Source organism: Pelophylax lessonae, assembly GCF_965119305.1.
Source record: "Pelophylax lessonae genome assembly, chromosome: 5".
NCBI lineage: Eukaryota > Metazoa > Chordata > Amphibia > Anura > Ranidae > Pelophylax > Pelophylax lessonae.
The window spans coordinates 236,423,063-236,444,354 of record NC_138772.1 but is presented as its reverse complement, the minus strand read 5'-3'; the positions used below and the strand labels follow the sequence as shown (position 1 = coordinate 236,444,354).

The 21,292-nt window shown below is 47.8% G+C and overlaps 1 protein-coding gene across 1 annotated transcript in view; it reads right to left on the bottom strand.

Moving 5' to 3' along the window:
* Positions 1-2,273, bottom strand: part of PDCD6 (programmed cell death 6) — a 137,417-nt gene extending 135,144 nt beyond the window's left edge. Inside the window, exon 1 of the mRNA XM_082258068.1 lies at positions 2,049-2,273. Within this exon, the coding sequence (XP_082114194.1) occupies positions 2,049-2,122 (74 nt within the window). The 5' untranslated portion in view covers positions 2,123-2,273. The remainder of the gene's footprint in view (positions 1-2,048) is intronic.
* Positions 2,274-21,292: the final 19,019 nt, after the last annotated feature.

The window sequence follows — 21,292 nt, the reverse complement described above, 5'->3', positions numbered from 1 at the left end:
GCGGCGGACAGATCAGACCCTTGACTGACATTTTTGGGGTTACCAGTGACATTACTGCAGTAATCAGTGCTAAAAATATGCATTGTTACTGTAAAAATGACACTGGCAGGGAAGGGGTTAACTGTATTGGAGAGGGAGGGGTTAAGTGTGTCCTAGGGGCGTGTTTCTAACTGTGATTGGACATGTCTCCTATTGTAAAAACAGAGATCAACGGTTCTACATAGTAGAACCGTCTGATCTCCATTTTTACACAGGGGAGAATGACAGGCGGCTTGTTTACATAAGCCGCCCGCCTTTCTCCCGCTCTACCGATGATCGTAGTGTGACCGGCGGACATCGGGTCCGCCGGTCACACGCGTGGACTCCTCCGTGAACGAGCCCGCTATTGGCTCACAAACCGGTCACTTTGCCTGGCCGGGGCTGACCGCCGCAGTATATCTACTTGCGGCGGTCGGCAAGTGGTTAATAATAATAAATATTTACACTTTATATTTTTGTGTTACAGCCAGAAAAAAGTTTGAGCACCTCTCGCAAACCAATGTACCAGTAAATCGGCTTCCAGTTGCAGGCATCAACCCGGTACCGTTTATTAGAGCTGGCGGCCGGCTTTCAGGAGATAACAGCCGAAGTGGCTCAGCAGCCGCTCAGCCGTTATCCCAGCGAGCAGGTGGCCAGCCGCCCCCCTCGCGGCTCTGCCTGGGCCTCCCATCCGACTAGGAGACTCGAGCAACCAGTTGGCACATCCACTAGCTGGTTGGAGTCCCGAACAAAGTCGAATTCGGCTTTGACTGGGTCTCCGATGTAGTAACACGGAAGCGACATCACTTTCAGTTTACTAGGCTGCTAACGGCACCGATTTGAGAAAAAAAAAAGGTCAGTATTCAAAAATGGAGATTTCGGCATTTTGAATACTTTGAAGTGCAGTGGAGGGGGTCCGGGGTCTCCCCGATCCCTCTATAAAAAAAGAGTACCTGTCGCTGCCTATAAGTGCCGGTTCACACTACTCCGACTTATCAGGCGACTTGGTCGCCTGACAAGTCGTGCTCCATTCTGTGCAATGGGAATTGTTCTAATAGGAGCGACTCAAGTCGCTCCAACTTAGAAAAAGGTTCCTGCACTACAATTGGCCGAAGTCAGAGCGACTTGCATTGACTTCCATTATGTGAAGTCAGTGCAAGCCGCGCTGAAGTCGCGGTGCACAGCGACTTGTTCAAGTCGCCCCGAAGTTGTGTCGCCATAGTGTGAACCGACTCTTACTGTCACAAGAAAGGTTTACATTCCTTGTGAAAGCAATAAAACTAAAACAGATATATATTTTTTTAAAAAAAAAAAAAAAAAAAAAAAGAAACATTTTTGAAGCATCCCCGTGAGCTCACGCACAAAAAAAAAAAAAAAAAAAAAAAACACACACAAGTCGCGCCCGCAAATGAAAATGGTGTTCCAACCACACATGTGAGGGATCGCCACGATCGCCAAAGCAAGAGCAATAATTCTAGAAAAAGACCTCCTCTGTAACTAAACTGATAACCGTTAAAAAAAAAATAAAAATTAAAACCATCACCAATGGAGATTTTTTAAGTACTGTAGTTGTCGCCATTCCACGAGAGTGCGCAATTTCAAACCGTAACATGTTAGATATCTATTTACTCGGCGTGACATAATTTTCACAATATACAAAAAAAAAAAAAAAAAAAAAAAAAAAAAAAAAAAAGGGGATACCTTTACTGTTAAGTTTTTTTTAAATGCAGTGAAATGTACTTTTTCCCAAAAAACAAACTGCGTTTGAAAGAGTGCTGCGCAAATATCGTGTGACAAAAAAAAATACTGCAACAACTGCCATTTTATTCTCCAGTCTTTGCAAAAAAAAAAAAAAGATATATATAATGTTTAAAGGGTTCTAAGTAATTTTCTAGCAAAAAAAAAGTGATTTAAACTTGTAAACGTGTCATTTATAGGCATGGTCCTTAAGTGGTTAATACAGGCAAAAGAAAACAGCGAAACAACGTCTACCATGTCTGGGAGCAGGAAGGGTACACTTAGATACTTACCTCTGGAAGACAGTAACGAGGAAGCCCTGATCAGGACCGCCTTGAGGACGAGTCTGGTGATTGTAGTAAGCCATGATCTCTGATCGCCTTGTACACGTACCTAGGATTCTCCTCGTTTACTCCAACACACACCGCACCTCTCCCTATAAAGACAGCCACTGTCAGCCTTCACCCAGTCTAAACTGCCTTTGTCAACCCGGAAGACGTTACAGCCACGCCCCTTCACCCACCTGACTGCAGTTCCGTACACCGACAAGCGCAGATTCTTCCTCCGCTGCATTACGTTACGTTATGTCACGTGATTTCCGTGTTCCTACAAAGAGTGCCCTGTGTGCGGAGGGAAAATCCAAACTGCCATAATTCCTGCGGACTTCGAGGATGTGTTCTTTTTCTGTGCCATGAACGGTGCGTAGCTCTGGGAGATAATCTAAGGGAATAACTATTTCGCTGTATTTTATAAAACAAACCAATCAGAAAGATTTGTGCCTATCATAAATGGCAGCCTGGGTTGTACTTTAGCTTTTACAGCAGAAAAAAAAGGGACATCCTAAAAGAAATGACAGAAAGGAATGCCCATAGACTTTATATGGAGATGGAATGCCCATAGAGAATAATGGTAAAAAATATTTCAATTAGCGACAAAACCTTAGCTGGTGTTCTAAAATCTAGTCGGACCCATGAAAATTCCGGACCTCGTCACTTCCGGCTGGTGCAAGCCCCAGGGCGCATGCGCACAAGGTCTGATAAAATTCTAATCCTTACGAACAGCTGACAGAGGAGGAGGGGCTTAGGTGGGATGCACACACCGCCACAGGAAAATTGCTGTCACGGGCGAACCAAAGCTGCTAGAGACCCCAAAATTGTATCGCAGGTAGCCAAGACGCTCCCCTACAGCTGATAGAAATTTGGGGTTTTGGGGATGAAAGGGCGCAGAGCAGTGACCTCGAGAACTGGGCCTCCTGGTCACTGCTCCACGCCCTTTCATCCCCGAGAGCACAAATTTCTATCAGCTTTAGGGGAGCGTCTTGGCTACCTGCGATACTATTTTGGAGTCTCTAGCAGCTTTGGTTCGCCCGTGACAGCAATTTTCCTGCGGCGGTGTGCGTCCCACCTCAGCCCCTCCTCTCAGTCAGCTGTTCGTAAGTCTTAGAATTTTATCGGACCTTGAAAATGCCTTGTGCGCATGCGCACCTGGGCTCGCATCAGCTGGGTTATGACGTAGCGTCACCAGAAGTGACGAGGGTCCGGAATTTTCATGGGTCCGACTAAATTTTAGAACACCGGCTCACACTGAGGCGACCCGACTCCTTACTACTTCGGGGGTGACTTGTGCATTACCATGCACCACGACTTTGGAGCGACTTGCAGGGACTTCACATAATGGAAGTCTATGCAAGTCGCCCCGAAATAGTACAGGACCCTTTTTCTAAGTCGGAGCGACTTGTGTCGCTTCTATTAGAACGGGTCCTGTAGCGGTCAATGGACCGCGAGGGAGCGCGACTTCTCAGGCTGACAAGTCGCGCTAGTGTGAACCGGCTCTCAAATACATCTTTAACAAACATACTTTTCAATATCCGTGGCGATGTATAAAATTCAGATTAGGTGGGATTATTATTCTTTTTTTATGGAATGACCAGGGTGAATGACAGAAGAGAATACTCAGAGTATAATGGGAAGAAAAATCTGAAAAACATAGCAATTTATATTTTCCCACAGATGTTCCTCAGAGTAGTAGATTGTAACATTGAGATCATTTGAGATTATAGCTGTTTTCTATGAAATGACAAAAGGGAATTCCCATAGAGTATAATGGGAAGAAAGATGTGACCTGGAGTCAAAACCATTACACATATCAGATCAATCCTTAGCAGAAATACTCTCCACACTCAGTGGTGATATTTAATATTGAGATGAAGTGGGATTAGCATTGTATTCTATGGAATGACAAGGGTGAATGACAGAAGGGAATGCCCATAGGGTATAATGGGAAGCAAAATATGAACTCATTTGCAGGCAAATCTGAGAAGCTCAACAATTTCTCCTTTATAACAGGTGTTCCCCAAGTAGAGTAGCAGATTGTAAAATTGACATTATTTGGGATTATAGCTGTTTTCTATGGAATGGTAGATAAATGATAGAATGGAATGCCCACTGAGTATAATGGTAAGCAAGATATGACCTGCAGTAAAAACCATTAGACATATCAAATCAATCCATAGCAGACATTCTCTCCACGTTCAGAGATTATGATTCATTTTGATGTGAAGTGGGATTAGCATTGTTTTCTATGGAATGGCAAGGGTGAATGAAAGAAGGGAATGACCATAGAGTATAATGGGAAGCAAAATATAAACGCATTTGCAGGCAAATCTGAGAAACTCAGCAATTTCACCTTTCCCACAGGTATTCCCCAAGTAGAGTAGCAAATTGTGAGATTGAAATTATTTGGGATTATAGCAGTTTTCAAGGAATGACATAAAAATGGTAGAAAGGAATCCCCATAGAATATAATAGGAAACAAGGTGTGATCTGGAGTCGGTATCATTACACATATCATATCAAATCCAATCCAATCTTTGGCAGACATACTCTGAAAAGGGAGATTAAGAGGGATTATCATTGTTTTCTATGGAATGACAAAAGTGGATGACAAAAAGGGAATGCCCAGCCCCATAGAGTATAATGGGAACCAAGCTGTGACCTGGAGTCAGAACCATTCAATGTACCAAACAAATTATTGGCATACGTATTCTCCACTTTCAGTGGAGATGTTTAATGAGATGAAGGCGGGATTATTATTGTTTTCTATGGAATGACAAGGGTGAATGACAGAAGGGAATGCCCATAGAGTATAATAGGAAGCCAAATATGAACTAGATTTCAGGAAAATCTGAGAAGCACTGCAATTTCACCTTTCCCACAGGTGTTCCCCAAGTACAGTAGTAGATTATAAAATGGAAATAATATTGGTTTATTATTGTTTTCTATGGAATGACAAAGGTGAATGGCAAAGGGGAATGCCCATACAGTAATAGGGAAGCAAAATATGAACTAATTTGTAGGCAAATCTGGGAAGCTCAGCAACTTCACTTTCCCCACAGGTGTTCCCCAAGTAGAGTAGCAGATTGTAAGATTGTGATTATTTGGGATTATAGCTGTTTTCTATGGCAGGACAGATAAATGATACTATGGAATGCCCATAGAGAATAATGGGAAGCAAGTTGTGACCTGGAGTCAAAACCATCAGATATATCAAACCAATCTTTAGCAGACATTCTCTCCACGTTCAGAGATTATGATTAATTTTGAAGTGAAGTGGTGAAAACAATAATAATCCCTCTTAATCTCCCTTTTGAACATCACCACTGAGTATGGAGAGAATGTCTGCTAAAGATTGATCTGATTTGGCTAATGGTTCTAACTCCAGGTCACACCTTGCTTCCCAATATACTCTATGGGCATTCCTTTATATAATTTACCTGTCATTCCATAGAAAACCGCTATAATCCCAAATAATCTCAATTTTACAATCTGCTCCTCTACTTGGGGAACACCTGTGGGAAAGGTGAAATTGCTGAGCTTCTCAAATTTGCCTGCAAATGCGTTCATATTTTTCTTCCCATTATACTCTATGGGCATTCCCTTCTGTCTTTCACCCTTGTCATTCCATCGAAAGCAATGCTAATTCCACTTTACTTCAAAATGAATCATAATCTCTGAACGTGGAGTGAATGTCTGCTAAGGATTGATTTGCTATGTCTAATGGTTTTGACTCAGGTCACATCTTTCTTCCCATTATACTCTATGGGCATTCCCTTCTGTCATTCCATAGAAAACAATAATCCGCCTTCATCTCATTATTAACCACTTGCCTACTGTGCACTTAAACACCCTTCCCATCCAGGCCAATTTTCAGCTTTCAGCGCTGTCACACTTTGACTGACAATTGCGCGGTCATGTTACACTGTACCCATATGAAATTTTTATCATTTTTTTCACACAAATAGAGCTTTCTTTTGGTGGTATTTAATCATCTCTGGGTTTTTTATTTTTTACAAAAAAAAGAATAAAGGCAGAAAATTTTGAAGAAAAAAAAAAAAAAAAAAAGGTTTTTTCTTATTTTCTGCGGGTAAATTTTGAAAATAAATTTTTCTCCTTCACTGATGTGCGCTGATGAGGCGGCACTGATGAGGTGGCACTTATGGGCACTGATGAGGAGGTACTAATATGCCGCACTGAGAGGTGGCACTGCTGGGCACTGAGGCGGCACTGACGGGCGGCACTGATGGACACTGACGGGTGGCACTGATGAGCGGCACTGATGAGCACTGATGGGCAGCACCATCAGTGCCCATAGTGCTGCCAGTCAGTGCTCATCAGTGCCTAGATAAGCAGGCACTGATGGGCACTGACTAGCAGCACTATGGGCACTGATTGTGGGCATTGATGGCGGGCACTGTGGGCACTGATGGCGGGCACTGTGTGTGTTTTTTTTACCTTTAGTAATCAGGGCACTGGTGATCAGTACCCTGATTACATCGCTGTGTGTCCCCGGCGGCTGACGGCTCCCCCTCCTTCCTCACACTGCAGGCTCTGTGTGAGGAAGGAGCGCCGGCGATGAGAGATGATCTCATATGTTTACATATGAGATCATCTCTCATTGGACGGCTTGATCACGTGGTGAATGGCCGCTGTGATTGGCCATTCACCACGATCTGTGATCGGCCGTGTCACAGATCGGCCGTGACACAGATTCTCCCCGATGCGGGAGCGCGCGGGGCGTGTCACTGGGAGGCCGTTTAAAAACTGCCTCCCGAAAATTCGAGTCCGCGCTGCAGCCGTATATAGGCTGTAGCGCGGATGGGAGCAGGTTAAACCTCTCCACTGAAAGTAGAGAATACGTCTGCCAAGAATTTATTTGGTTAGTTGAATGGTTCTGACTCCAGGTGACATCTTTCTTCCCATTATACTATATGGGCATTCCCTTCTGTCATTCATCTTCGTCATTCCATAGAAAACAATATTAATCCCTCTTAATCTCCCTTTTGAACATCACCACTCATTGTGGAGAGTATGTCTGCTAAAGATTGGATTTGATATGTCTAATGGTTTTGACTCCAGGTCACACCTGGTTTCCCATTATACTCTATGGGCATTCCTTTCTATAATTTTTTGTCATTCCTTAGAAAACCGCTATAGTCCCAAATAATCTCAATCTTACGATCTGCTACTCGGGGAACACCTGTGGGAAAGGTGAAATTGCTGTGCTTCTCAGATTTGCCTGCAAATTATTTCATATTTTGCTTCCCATTATACACAATGGACATTCCCTTCTGTCGTTCACCCTTGCCATTCCATAGTAAACAATGCTAATCCTGCTTCACTTCCAAATTCTTCATAATCTCTGAATGTGGAGTGAACGTCTGCTAAAGATTGGTTTGATATGTCTAACGGTTATGAGTCCAGGTCACATCTTTCTTTCCATTATTCTCAATGGGCATTCCATTATATCATTTATCTGTCGTTCCATAGAAAACAGCTATAATCCCAAATAATTTTAATCTTACAAACTGCTACCCTACTTGAGAAATACCTGTGTGAAATGTGAAATTGCTGAGCTACCCAGATTTGCCTGCAAATGAGTTCATATTTTGCTTCCCATTATACTCTATGGGCATTCTCTTCTGTCATTCACCGTTTTCATTCCATAGAAAACAATGATAATCCCTCTTAATCCCCCTTTTGAACATCACCACTGAGTGTGGAGAATATGTCTGCTAAATATTGTTCGGATATGTCTAATGCAGGGTTCGTACGGTCATGAAAATCCTGGAAAAGTCATGGGATTTTGACATGACACTTTCCAGGCCTGGAAAAGTCCTGGAAAATGGGCAAACTTACTAAGTTTTGGAAAAGTCATGGGAAAAGTGTTGTGCAACTATTTATTTCTCTGTCGCTCATTGACAGACGTAGTCCTCGTTGATTCAACACACTCGGGTTATGCTGCCCTCCACAGGAGTAGGACTAGACAGGAAAGAAAATACTCTGGCCACACCCTAGTCGCAGTCCCCGAGGGTATATCCTCTCTCTCTCTGCTACAGCAAATCAGTTTTTTCTGTCTAGTCAGGAGTAAGGACCTAGATACCTTGCTGGGATCTTCGGTCCTGGCAGGATTTTTTTCTTAGAAAGATTTTTAGACCGCTTTTTTCTCCAGTGTTCCTGTGAGATCTTCAAGCAAGAAAGCTGAACTGGGCGACGGGCTGGATGTTGAGATCCAGTGGTCACCCCAGTTCGCCCTGCGAGCGCGTGCAGGCCATAGCTCCGCGCTGGGTCGGCCGCGACATAGTCCCACTGGACGGGGACTGACCCTGCGAGTTAAACGTCTCACTGAAACGCCAAAGACCATGAGTCACAGCGTCCGTATTGGTCGACAGCCCTCCCACCTCGGTGGAGAGGGGTACTGTCAGGAGTTGGCGCCCGCCTGGTTCCGGTATGGTGAGTAGTATGTTCCCCCCTTTCCCCTGACGGGTCTTGTGGTGAACGCGGGCCCCTCTCTGTATGGTAAGGATGGGTTCCCCTCTATCCTATAACATGGCACAGATTCTCCTATTTGAGTGTGATTTTTGTGTATAAAAAGCCAGGAGGCTTGGTTTGGGAGCTGACAATCTAATTGCAAGTATGTTTAAATGATTGTAATCAGTGGCAGTACTAGAATCTTACTGTGATAGATATGGTATCCTACCTGTCAGAAGCCACAGGACATGTATACTGCTTTCCAGGTCATTCCTCCAGCAAAAGCATGCCTCCCAACGGCCACGCGGTCCGCCAGGGTCCGGTACCGCCGCCCACGCGGATCTCCATGTAGAGAGAGGTCTATTGATGCCGAAATACTCTGCAGTCACGCCGCTATTCTGTAAGAGGCCGCCGCCATTCTCTGGTAGATCGCACGAGGCCGCCATTTTGGCGTAGCCTTGTGTCTCCAGCATGGGGCGGCCATGTTTGAGGTGACTCAAACACCTCGTGGAGCTAGGGGAGGCGCCGGAAGGCGTACAGGGGGGCGGAGCCGCCTCCTTTCTCCCGGGCAGCCAGCCAAGAGACTTCCTGTCTGTTCTAGACAGTGCTGAGACAAGTTGCAGTAAACTCTGAGCATCAAGTGGTGAGCCTGGGGGTCTATCTCTCTCGCTCGATAGGGGTCCCTAAGCAGGTAACATTGAGGGGCTTTGTGGCGCTGGGGGTCTGGAAAAAAAAAAAAAAAAAAAAGTTTATTTTGTTTTGGATTGATTGATTTTTTTCCGGGTAGTAACTGGAATTATCATGGACCCTGCCACACAGGTAACCCCACCTGTTTCCCTCGAGGGGGCTGCGGGACCCGCCGGTGCACAGAGTATGGATGCATTTACAGCAGTTTTGGAGTCTTTGGTGGCTCGGGTGGAGACGGCCTGTCAGGAACGGGGGTCAAGAAAGCGACCCCCGCCTACCCCTATATAATCTGACACTTCAGACTCAGATTCTGAGATGGTCATTGCAGCTGCAGGTCCCTCTGCAAGGGCTGTTGTCTCAGGTAAAGTTCCTTCAGACAGTGAGGAGGACGTTCATGCTTCCGCCATAATTCGGGAAGAAGCATTGGTGGACGCACTAGTTGTGGCGGTTCGGGAAACCTTAAGACTTGAGGTTTTACCGGCAGAGGCAACTGAAACAGAGATTCCCTTTGGTACTAACAAACCCACCAAACGGTGAAGGTTTTTCCTGTACCCAAGTGTTTTGGTAATAAAATTAAAGAAGAATGGGAGCATTCTAAGCGTACCTTTACTATTTCCAAGCGTATTGCTAGACGCTATCCGTTTGAGGAATCCCTCATTAAGAAATGGACGGTACCACCAGTGGCGGATCCACCTATTTCCAGACTGAATAAAGCCACGGTTATTCCAGTGGAGGACACTTCGTCCTTTAAGGACCCGGTGGATCGGAAGGTAGAAGCGGAGTCCCGCACTATCTTTTCCCTGATAGGGTCAGCCTTTAGACCAGTAATTGTCATTGGTCTAGTTTCCCAGACACTAACGGAATGGGCGAGATTGGTGCGCCAGGACCTGAAGGGGAAAGATATCCCCCAGGGAACATCTGAATTGATGGAACAGATCATACAAGGACTACAGTTCGTCTGTGACGCAGCCTTGGATGCTACCCCCCTATTAGGGCATGCATCTATGTCAGCGGTAATCCTCAGACGTGTGCTGTGGTTAAAATGCTGGTCAGCGGACCTAGGTTCCAAAAAGACCTTAACGAATCTCCCCTTTCAGGGGAATCGCCTATTTGGGGCCACCCTAGATGAGATCATTAAGGATGCCACTGGGGGCAAGAGCACTTTCTTGCCACAGGCTGCTAAAGGACCTCGTAACAAGCGGGGACCTTTCTTTACCACCCATAAAGGGTTTGTGCGCCCGACTGGAACAAGCGGGAAAGGCAAGGCTCCTCCAGGAGGGTTCAAGAAGGGCTGGTCGGACAGACAAAAGACCGACTCAGCCACCGGTATTCAGGGCATTAGATCGGTGCGATTCTTCCCTTCCAACATTTAAGTACTAAAGGGAGCGGTAGTTACCATTCCCTGAACAGATCTTTTTCTTTACCTTTTCCAAAGATTAGTCTCAGTTCCCCACAAGAATCGGATCCGGTTGAACAGACAGACCAAGAAGCCTCTAGCCGGGTGACTTCGGTCCCTGAGGTTCAACCAGGAGAGATCACCGTTCCTGATAGGAATCAGGTGTCTGATAAATGTGTGGGAACGGAGAACGATCAGACTTTGTCGGATGGTCGGGGCCAGATAGCTCTAGGGCCGCCTGATTCAGATCCAGTCAGCGCCAGTGGTCCTAGAAATTCTAGGCTGGCCTCGTCAAGCCGATCTACCCGACTTGGACATGCGAGTCGCGGACGTTCCTTGGGAACTTCGTCTCAGGGAGTGTCTGCGGTCTCAAGGACCAATCTTCCATCGTGCTTTACAGTCGCTGGTTTTAATGGCCTGGCCATTGAGACCCAGGTACTGAAGGACAGAGGGTTGTCAGCTTCAGTTATTCCTACCCTTATTAAAGCAAGGAAAGCGACTTCCAGCAAGGTCTATTATCGCACATGGAAGACGTATATCGCGTGGTGCGAATCTTTAGGGATTCCTCCACGTACCTATTCGGTGACTCGAATATTGGCCTTTCTGCAAAAAAGGGTTGAGCAGAAACTAGCCTTGAGCACCATCAAGGGTCAAGTTTCAGCATTAGCAATCTTCTTTCAGAAACCTTTAGCTACTAAGTCCTTGGTGCGGAATTTCATCCAGGGGGTGCGGCACCTGGCTCCACCAGTCCGCGCACCCTTACCGCCCTGGGATCTTAATTTGGTTTTGTCGGTTCTACAGAAACCTCCTTTTGAAAACATCAGGGAGATTCCCTTGCTTACTTTATCCCAGAAGGTAGCCTTCTTGGTGGCTATCACTTCTGCACGCAGGGTGTCAGAACTGGCTGCATTATCATGCCAGTCCCCATACTTAGTGATTCATAGGGATAAGGTAGTGCTTCATCCTAAGCCATCCTTTCTTCCAAAGGTGGTTTCAGATTTTCATCTGAATGAAGATATTGTACTACCTTCCTTGTGTCCTCAGCCCAATCATCATCGGGAACATGCGTTGCATTCCTTGGATGTGGTTCGGGCAATCAGGGTATACCTAAAGGCGACGGAATCGTTCCGTAAGACGGATTCACTTTTTGTGATCCCGGATGGCCCCAGAAAGGAGTTGCCTACATCTGCCGCGACTATCTCCAAATGGATCAGACAGACGGTGGTACAGGCTTATTCTATTAAGGGTCGGAATCCTCCGTTCCCTGTTAGGGCACACTCCACTCGAGCGCTCAGTACTTCCTGGGCCTATCGCCATCAGGCGTCAGTGGTCCAGGTATGTAAGGCGGCCACCTGGTCGTCGGTACATACCTTTACAAAATTTTATAAGATTGATGTGATGGCATCGGCGGATGCCTCATTTGGCCGCAAGGTTTTGCAGGCCGCAATTTGAGGAGACCGGTGGTCTACCTCGAGGGTTTTTTTCTGTTGGAAAATTTCTGTTGAGTCTCATCATTGAGGATGAGCATTGTAAACTTCTAGTTGGCACCAGTTGGGCCTTCTAGATTGGATTTGATTTCCATTTTCCCACCCCTCATTTGTGGTACTGCTTTGGGACGTCCCGAGTGTGTTGAATCAACGAGGACTACGTCTGCCAATGAGCGACAGAGAAAAACGGATTTTTGTAAAATCTTACCGTAAAATCCTTTTCTCTTAGCTCATTGACAGACGTAGTACCCGCCCCTCTGTTTTTGAGTTGGGTTGGGTTAAATTCTCTAAACACTGCTTTGTGACATAACTGATTTGCTGTAGCAGAGAGAGGGAGGATATACCCTCGGGGACTGCCCCTAGGGTGTGGCCAGAGTATTTTCTTTCCTGTCTAGTCCTACTCCTGTGGAGGGCAGCATAACCCGAGTGTGTTGAATCAACGAGGACTACGTCTGTCAATGAGCTAAGAGAAAAGGATTTTACGGTAAGATTTTACAAAAATCCGTTTTTGTCTCTGGGCCCCCTGTATTCTGTGGGAGCGGGGGACAGTAAGTGGACTATTTTCTGTGTTTCGGGTTTAGGCGGATTAATCAGCCGCAGCGCACTGCACAGCTGAAGCCTGATCACTGGTCTCTTCAATATGAATAGACCGTGACAGGCTGGGAACTCTGCGGCGGATTGATCCACTGAAACAGAGAAATTGTGCATTTACTGTCCCGCTCTCAGGGACATAGCAGCGGAGCGGGGCGGGGGGGCGCGTGCACTGCGGGGTGTCAGGCCGGTGTCCATCGGGCGGGGGGGGGCCGCGTGCACTGCGGGGTGTCAGGCCGGTGTCCATTGGGCCGCCCGCATCTGTGTGAAGAAGGCAGCGGCAGAAGGAAGGTCAGTGAGAGTGTCAGTGAGGAGTCTCGTGTGCTGGATAGGAGGGGGATGGGATGGGACAGCTGCATAGAGAGGAATTGGACTTTCATATGCCTCAAGTCGCTGAGTGTTGTTACTCCTACTCTCAGAAGCTGCACTAGGAATATGGAAAGTTCACTTTATCTATATGCAGCTGCCCCATCCCCCTCCTATACAACTTCCTTTGCTGGCCCCCCCAGTGCTCTTTTAGCCCCCCCCAGTGCGCTTAGCCTCCTCCGTGCTTAGTCTGGCTCCCCCTCAGTGATTTCCTGTCCCCCCCCCCCCCCCAGACAGTGCTCTCCAGTTCCCCCCTCCCCTTGTGCTCTCAATCATCCCAGTTTTCCCTGCCTGCCCCCCCCCCAGTACTCTCCACTCCCCTGCACCTTCCAACCCCCCTGCAATGCTTTCCAACCCCCCCCCCCCCCATGCCCTTCAGCTCCTCCAGTGCTCTCTGCTTCCCCTGTGCTCTCCGGCCCCCCCTAGTTCTCTTCTATCATGTCCGCAGTCTCTGACCATCCCCTGTATCATGTCCGCAGTCTCTGACCATCTCTTCTACCATGTCCGCAGTCTCTGACCATCTCTTCTACCATGTCCGCAGTCTCTGACCATCTCTTCTACCATGTCCGCAGTCTCTGACCATCTCTTCTACCATGTCCGCAGTCTCTGACCATCTCTTCTACCATGTCCGCAGTCTCTGACCATCTCTTCTACCATGTCCGCAGTCTCTGACCATCTCTTCTACCATGTCCGCAGTCTCTGACCATCTCTTCTACCATGTCCGCAGTCTCTGACCATCTCTTCTACCATGTCCGCAGTCTCTGACCACCTCCTGTACCATGTCCGCAGCCTTTGACCACCTCCTGTATCATGTCCGCAGCCTTTGACCACCTCCTGTATCATGTCCACAGCCTTTGACCACCTCCTGTATCATGTCCACAGCCTTTGACCACCTCCTGTATCATGTCCACAGCCTTTGACCACCTCCTGTACCATGTCCACAGCCTTTGACCACCTCCTGTACCATGTCCACAGCCTCTGACCACCTCCTGTACCATGTCCACAGCCTCTAACCATCTCTTCTATCATGTCCGTAATCTGTGAACATCTCTTGTCTTTATCATGTCTGCAGTCTCTGAGGGGGTCTGGAGAGGAGTCAAAAGTGGGAGTGCTGTCGGGATGGGGATCACAGGAGAGGTCAGACATGTGTGGACTGGGGAGAGGAGACTACAGGATAAAACCAGAGCATGGTGCACCTAAGAGGAGGTCAGTGACAGTGCTGCCCAGCCAGTCTGAGGGGGGGGGGGTCACTGATGTAAGGGGGCACTGTTATAAAGGTTCCTCCTTATATCAGGACCCCCCCCTCCCTTCCTTAGTGCATTCACTCTGTGGAAAGTGGTCTCTGGTCACCAAAGTCCCCCCTACATCAGAGTTCTCAGCTTTTTCACCCGTGCGCCTGAAGTGAGACCCGCTCCAAGCTGCGGTAGTGGTGCTTCCATCTCATCCACTGTAAAACAAGGGACCATTTTGAGTCGCGCTGTATCCAGAAACGAAGCCCTAACTGCAGAGGTACTGTACACTACAAAGATTGTCATTTATTTTAGTAAAAATATGCTGGGTGTGACATGTATTTTCTTCTTATTTAACGTGTGTACATAGACATTTCATGAAACTTTAGGTCATGAATATTTATGTGAAGTCATGGAATTTTATTGGTAAAAATGTGTATGAACCCTGCTAATGGTTCTGACTCCAGATCACACATTGCTTCCCATTAATACTCTATGGGCATTCCTTTTTATCATTTATCTGTCATTTCATAGAGAACAGCTATAATCCCAAATGATCTCAATGTTACAATCCACTACTCTGTGGGAAAGGTGAAATTGCTCTCTGATTTGCCTGCAAATGAGTTTATATTTTGCTTCCCATTATACTCTATGGGCATTCCCTTCTGTCATTTACATTTGTCATTCCATAGAAAACAATGCTAATCCCACTTCATCTCAAAATTAAACATAATCTCTGAACGTGGAGAGTATGTCTTCTAAAGATTGGTTTGATATATATTCTCATTATACTCTAAGGCAGTGTTTCTCAACTCCGTTCCTCAGGGCACACTAACAGGCCAGGTTTTCAAGAAAACTGAAATACATCACAGGTAATATCATTTTCTGCTCAGTGATTGCAGTATTCTAGTCTGCATCTCCCCAAAGTAATACTTAAAATCTGGCCTGTTAGTGTGCCCTGAGGACCGGAGTTGAGAACACTGCTCTAAGGGCATTCCATGCTATCATTTATCGGTCATTCCATAGAAAACCGCTACAATCCCAAATTTTAATCTTACAATCTGCTACTCTACTTGGGGGAACACCTGTGGGAAAGAATACATTTCTGAGCTTCTCATATTTGCCTGCAAATGAGTTTATATTTTGCTTCCCATTATACTGTTTGGGCATTCCCTTCTGTCATTCACCTTTATTCCATAAATCAGCATAATAGAATCCAGTGATTCACTCCATACAATAAACTGCCAGACTGGGTGAGGGGCTGGATATCTAGATCCAGTGGACTCTCCAGTCTGAGCAGTGAGTGCGCACAGACCAAAGCTCAGCGCTAGGTCGGCCGCGACGTAGTACCACTGGACAGGGGCTCGCCTGCGAGTTTACCACCTCACAAGGTCTCGTACGACCGGGTCTTGGCCTGAGTCACAGCTTTCCTCCTGACAGCGCCCCCCCCCCCCCCCATTTCGATGGTGGGGAGGTTCTGTCTGCAGCAGTGCCCGCTTGGTTCCTGGTATGGTGAGTAGCTATCCCCCCCCCCCCCGGAGGGTTTGGGGTGGACGCATGCCCCTCCCTAAGATGGTTGGACCTGTGGGTTCCCCTCAGATCCTCCCTTGGTTGTTCGTGGTCTCTGTGGGTCATCTGTTAACCCCTCTGGGGTAACATGGCAGGTTGGGTGACAGGGGCTGGTGTCCTGCACTGTACTGGTGGGGTGGACCACCGGCAGCTAGGCTTCTCTGGCTGGGGGGGGGGTTGGGCACTGGCTGCTACTGGGTTCCTGTGCCCGGTCACCCCTCTCCTTCCTGGATAATGCCAGGGCTCCAGGCATCTCTTCTGGGTCCCTGGAGGCCTCATGGAGCAGCGTGCGGTGGGCAGTTTGCGTTGCATAGTGTATGAATGGCCAGTGGCCATGTTTGAGTAGTCCGGTGGCCATTTTTTGTTGGTCAGTTGGCCATGACAGGAGAGCCTCTGGGTGGCAATTTCGGCTGTGAGGAGCTCCTCCTTATCCCCTGGTTTTGACTCCTGGGTTTTTTCTTCCCCCTTGGATGCCGCATGTGGAACAGTGCTATCTCTGGTGCAGACCGGGGCTACTCTGGTGGGGTGCGCTTCTTGCTGGTGACTTGGTGGTGCTACCGGCGCGGTGGGGGTGTCCCATAGTGGTGCTAGACCTTTTTTCTGGGGTCCCCCTCTTTACTTCTGAAGTTTCAGAAGCATGTTTTCTCCAGTCGTCTGTCCAGGACAGCACAGTAAAATGCGTAAGGGGTTCTTCACTGTAAGGGCGGTAAGGATGTGGAATTCTCTTCCACAAGCAGTCGTATCAGCAGGGAGCATTGATAGTTTCAAAAAACTATTAGATGGGCACCTTAAAGACCACAACATACAGGGGTATACAATGTACGGTTAAAAGCAAACACACACACACACACATCATAGGTTGAACTGGATGGACTGATGTCTTTTTTCAACCTCACTAACTATGTAACTATGTAGCACAGGAGATATAGGCTCCACCTCCGGAGACATGAAACACAAAGGATCAGGTAAATAAAGGGGCGGACACCCACCATCTTCCCCAGTCTTTTGTTTCCTCCCCGGAGGAGGCAGGTGTGGAGCTCTGCTGTACCTGTCCTGATCAGAGAGGGAGGTCAGCGATGGGGGCCCCCGGTGGTCGGCGAGGCTGTATCCGGCGCATCTCCTCCTGGAGCCCGGGGAGGGCTATGTCCACTGCCCGCAGCGATGTACCGAGGGCTTCCGACAGGCAGTGGGTGCTTGCGCAGGCCTCGAGTTCCGGCCTTTGGAGTGCATCGGAGGGGGGCGGGGCTTCTGGCGCATCACTTCCGGTTCCGGCTCTCACAGCGGTGATGATGCCGGAGCCATGGCGGTTTATTTAAGCTGCTGAAACCGCTACCGGTCGGCGAGGCTTCCCTGGGCAAGAACGCAACGGCGGGATGCTGCAGGAGGAAGAGGCCTCTCTCATGGAGACTGCAGGACCCAACAGTGGTGGCGCCATCCCAGCTCAGGTAGGTGTCACAAGGGTAGACTACCTACTAAGCTGGGAGAGGGGGGGGGGGGAGTACAGGGGCCCTCAGAATGCTGTGATTCCCCTGTTTGTTTTTACTCCCACAAGGTTTGAGTCCGGGCTAATGAGCCTAGGAACTCTGGCTTAGCTTCTCTGGCAGGGGGAGGGGGTGGCTATTGTAGTTTATCCCCCTCCTTGTTTTTTTCTGTTATCGGTCTCACTATTTCCTTGTTTTTTCCCCTCTTCTCGTCTTCAGGCTCAGCCCAAAGACACAGTTTAAGGAGGGCTGGAGTAAACCCCTTTGTAAACCCTGTATAGACAAATTGGTCTATAAGGAGTCAACAGGGGCATGCAAGGATTTAATCGCAGGAGTCCAAAAGGAGATGAAAGTGATTAAATCTATGCTGGCTAACATAGAGAACCCAAAACAGCCAGCAGAAGCCCCCCTAGTTTCAGCCCCAGAGGAGGTGTAGAAACAGAGGCAGAGGATTCAGATTCCCTTGAAGAGCTTAGTGAGGCAGCTTCTTCCAGGGAGGTCCTTGAGTTGGGGACTAAATCGCCTAGGTATAAGTTATCACTGGAGGAAGTTGATGCTTTACTAGGAGTGATTTATGAGACCTTAGAAATTAAGGAAGAGCAGGTCTCTCTGTCCCTACATGACAAAATGTACCAAACCCTGAAAGAAACTCAGTCTATGGTATTTCCGGTACATGACACTTTGTCGGACTCCATTAAGGAGTGGGTGGAGCCTGAAAAGAAGCTGTTTTTTCCAAAAAGCTTAAAGAGGAGGTTTCCCTTTAACGATGATCCCTCTTGTATTTGGAACAAGGTTCCCAAGCTGGATGCGGCCTTCTCACAATGCGCCAAATCTACAGACCTGGCCTTTGAGGATATGGGTGTCCTTAAAGAGCCTATGGATAAGAGAATAGAGGTTCTCCTTAAAAGATCATGGGAGGCAGTTATGGCTAACCTAAAGCCAGCTATGGCCACAACAGTGGTTGCCAGAAATCTGGAGGTTTGGCTGGATCAACTTAAAGCCCATCTGGAAGGAGGGACTTCCCTTCCTATGCTGTCAAAAGCGGCCGGGTATATGGCAGATGCTTCTGCAGAATCGGTCAAGTTGTCCGCCAGAACTGCAGCCCTGGTGAACTCTTCACATAGGGCCTTGTGGTTGAAGTCCTGGTTAGGGGACTTGGTGTCCAAGACGAAGCTTTGTGGTATTCCCTTTGAAGGGGACCTCTTATTTGGTCCAGACCTAGAGAAGGTCCTAGACCGAACAGCTGACAGGAAGAAAGCTTTTCCGACAAAACCCAAGAAAGCTCCAGAGCGACGTTTTTTTTTCGTCCCCAAAGACCACAAGGGCAAACTTCCAAAATGCCAGCCACTAAAAAGCAGTGGGGGAAGAGGACAACAAAAGAAGGGTATTCTCTTTTCCTCTCCCAACAAAAAAAACCCCAATGACCGGGTCCTGGTGGGGGGGGGGGGGGGGGGGGGGGTTGGGTCAGTTCCTCCCACAGTGGGAAAGCATGACCCAAAACAGGTTCATACTGAGGATTATCAGGGAAGGTTATCAGATTCAGTTCCAGGGTATTCCACCCGCAAGAACAGTTCTGACCTCCCCTCCCAAAGATCCCCTAAAGGCATCGCCACTGTTGTCGCAAATTGGCGACCTTGTGGACCAGAGAGTTCTTGTTCCAGGGCCCCAAGAAGAAACAAACATGGGTTTCTATTCGCACGTCTTTGTGGTGAAAAAGCCGTCACATTTTCGGCTAATCCTGAACCTCAAACCTCTGAACAGATGGGTGACCTACAAGAAATTCTGGATGGAAACCATCTTTACGGTGAAAGCCATGCTCCCCCCCAAATTGCTTTATGGCTTCCCTGGATCTAAGGGATGCCTATCTTCATATCCCGATTCACAAGAAGTCTCAAAAACTTTTAAGAATAGTGATAAGATGGAGTGCTGTTCGCCATCTGCAGTTCAGAGCCCTGCCATTCGGACTGAGTTCTTCTCCCAGGATTTTCACCAAAGTTCTGGCAGAGGCACTGGCTCCCTTAAGACTAAGGGGAATCTCGGTCATTCCGTATCTGGTTGCCCTTTTATTTTTTGCCCATTCCTTTCCCCAGTTACAAGAAGACTTGCGGGTTCTTGGAGGACCTGGGTTGGTTAATCAACAAGGACAAATCCAACCTGATCCCAATACAAGAGTTGTGCTATCTGGGGTACAGGATAAATTCGATGGAGCAGAAAGTTTTTCTCACTCTAAAAAAGGGGGAAAAGGTAAAGGCGACAGCGGCCGCCCTGCAATCCATCATGTCACTGTCCCATCAGGACAGCTATGTCAGGCCTAGGGTTCCTGGCGGCAACAATCCCAGCTGTTCCTTGGGCAAGGGCCCACTTTCGGTGTCTCCCAGGCCAACATCCTGAGAGTTTGGGACGGGAGACAACAATCCCTGGACAAGACCATCTGTTTATCTCCAAAAGCCAAGCAATCGCTCTGGTGGTGGAGGAAAGAGAACCTCTGGGGAAGCCTTCAGTGGTCCTTCCCAATATCCGTCCGGATAACTACGAACGCCAGTACCTGGGGCTGGGGAGCCCACTGGGGAACGAGGATGGCCCAGGCAGCATGGTCCAGGAGGGAATCGGCCAATTGGAGAGAACTGCGGGCAATCTGGGAAGCCCTAAGCGTGTTCTCTAAAGACCTGAACGGACACCATGTACAAGTCCTATCGGACAACGTGGTGGAGGTCGCTTTTGTCAACAAACAAGGAGGGACACGGTGCCTGTCCCTGATGCAGCTGACAGCAAACCTTTTTTCCTGGGCAGAAGCAAACCTGAGCTCTATTTCCACAGTCCACCTAAGGGGTGTGGACAACGAGATGGCAGATTTTCTAAGTCGCCATCGATTATCGGAAGCGGGATTGGTCCCTAAACAGGAAAGTCTTCCAGTTGGTGACCCAGAGATGGGGCCTTCCAGACATAGATCTGTTCGCCAGCAGAACGAACAACCAAGTCCCAAGGTACTTTTCCTTGGAGAAAGGCGGAGGAGCCATAGGGCTGGATGCCTTAGTTCAGGAGTGGACGTCTCAGCTGAATTATGCCTTTCCCCTGTTCAAGTTGATTCCTCTCATTCTAAGGAAGTTCATCCAGGAGGATACCACCTTAATCCTGGTAGCCCCGTTTTGGACAAACAGGCCTTGGTCTTCATCCCTGTGGCATCTAGCAGTAGATCCCCCCCCCCCCCCCCCCTCATGTTCCCAGAGAGGGAAGACCTGCTATCCCAGGGACCGATACAACTGCCAAAGATTCAGAGAATGAAGAAGGTCTTTTAAGTCAAAAGGATTTTCAGATAAAGTGATCCGCACAATTCTTTCTAGTAGAAAGGTCACCCAGGCAATTTATTTTAAGTATTGGAAAATTTTTTGTTCTTGGCTAAAAACCGATAACCGGGAGGTCGGTATTCCAGCCATTCTTGAATTTCTGCAGGAAGGTGCAGACAAGGGACTGGCCGTTAGCACTTTAAAAGTGCAGGTAGCGGCATTATCAGTGTTTCTGGAAAAATCCCTGGCTTTAGAACCTTTAGTGATGAGGTTCTTCAAGGGATTATCCAGAATGAGACCAATTCCATTTAAGGTTCTTCCTAAATGGGACTTGTCAATAGTACTACAGGGTTGGATAAAACTTTCGCAGGACGTAGACCTGTCGTTCAAGTATATTACCCTTAAGACAGCCTTTCTGGTGGCGATTTCTACAGCCAGGCGCATTAGTGAGCTTCAGGCGCTTTCAGTTAGAAAACCTTTTCTTCAAATTTTTGAAGACAGGTTGGTGGTACGTACAGATCCAGGATTCCTACCTAAAGTGGCTTCCAGGTTCCACAGTGCCCAAGAAATGGTGTTGCCATCCTTCTGTTCCTCCCCTTCCAATCCAAGGGAAGCAGAGTTTCATCTTTTAGATGTCAGGG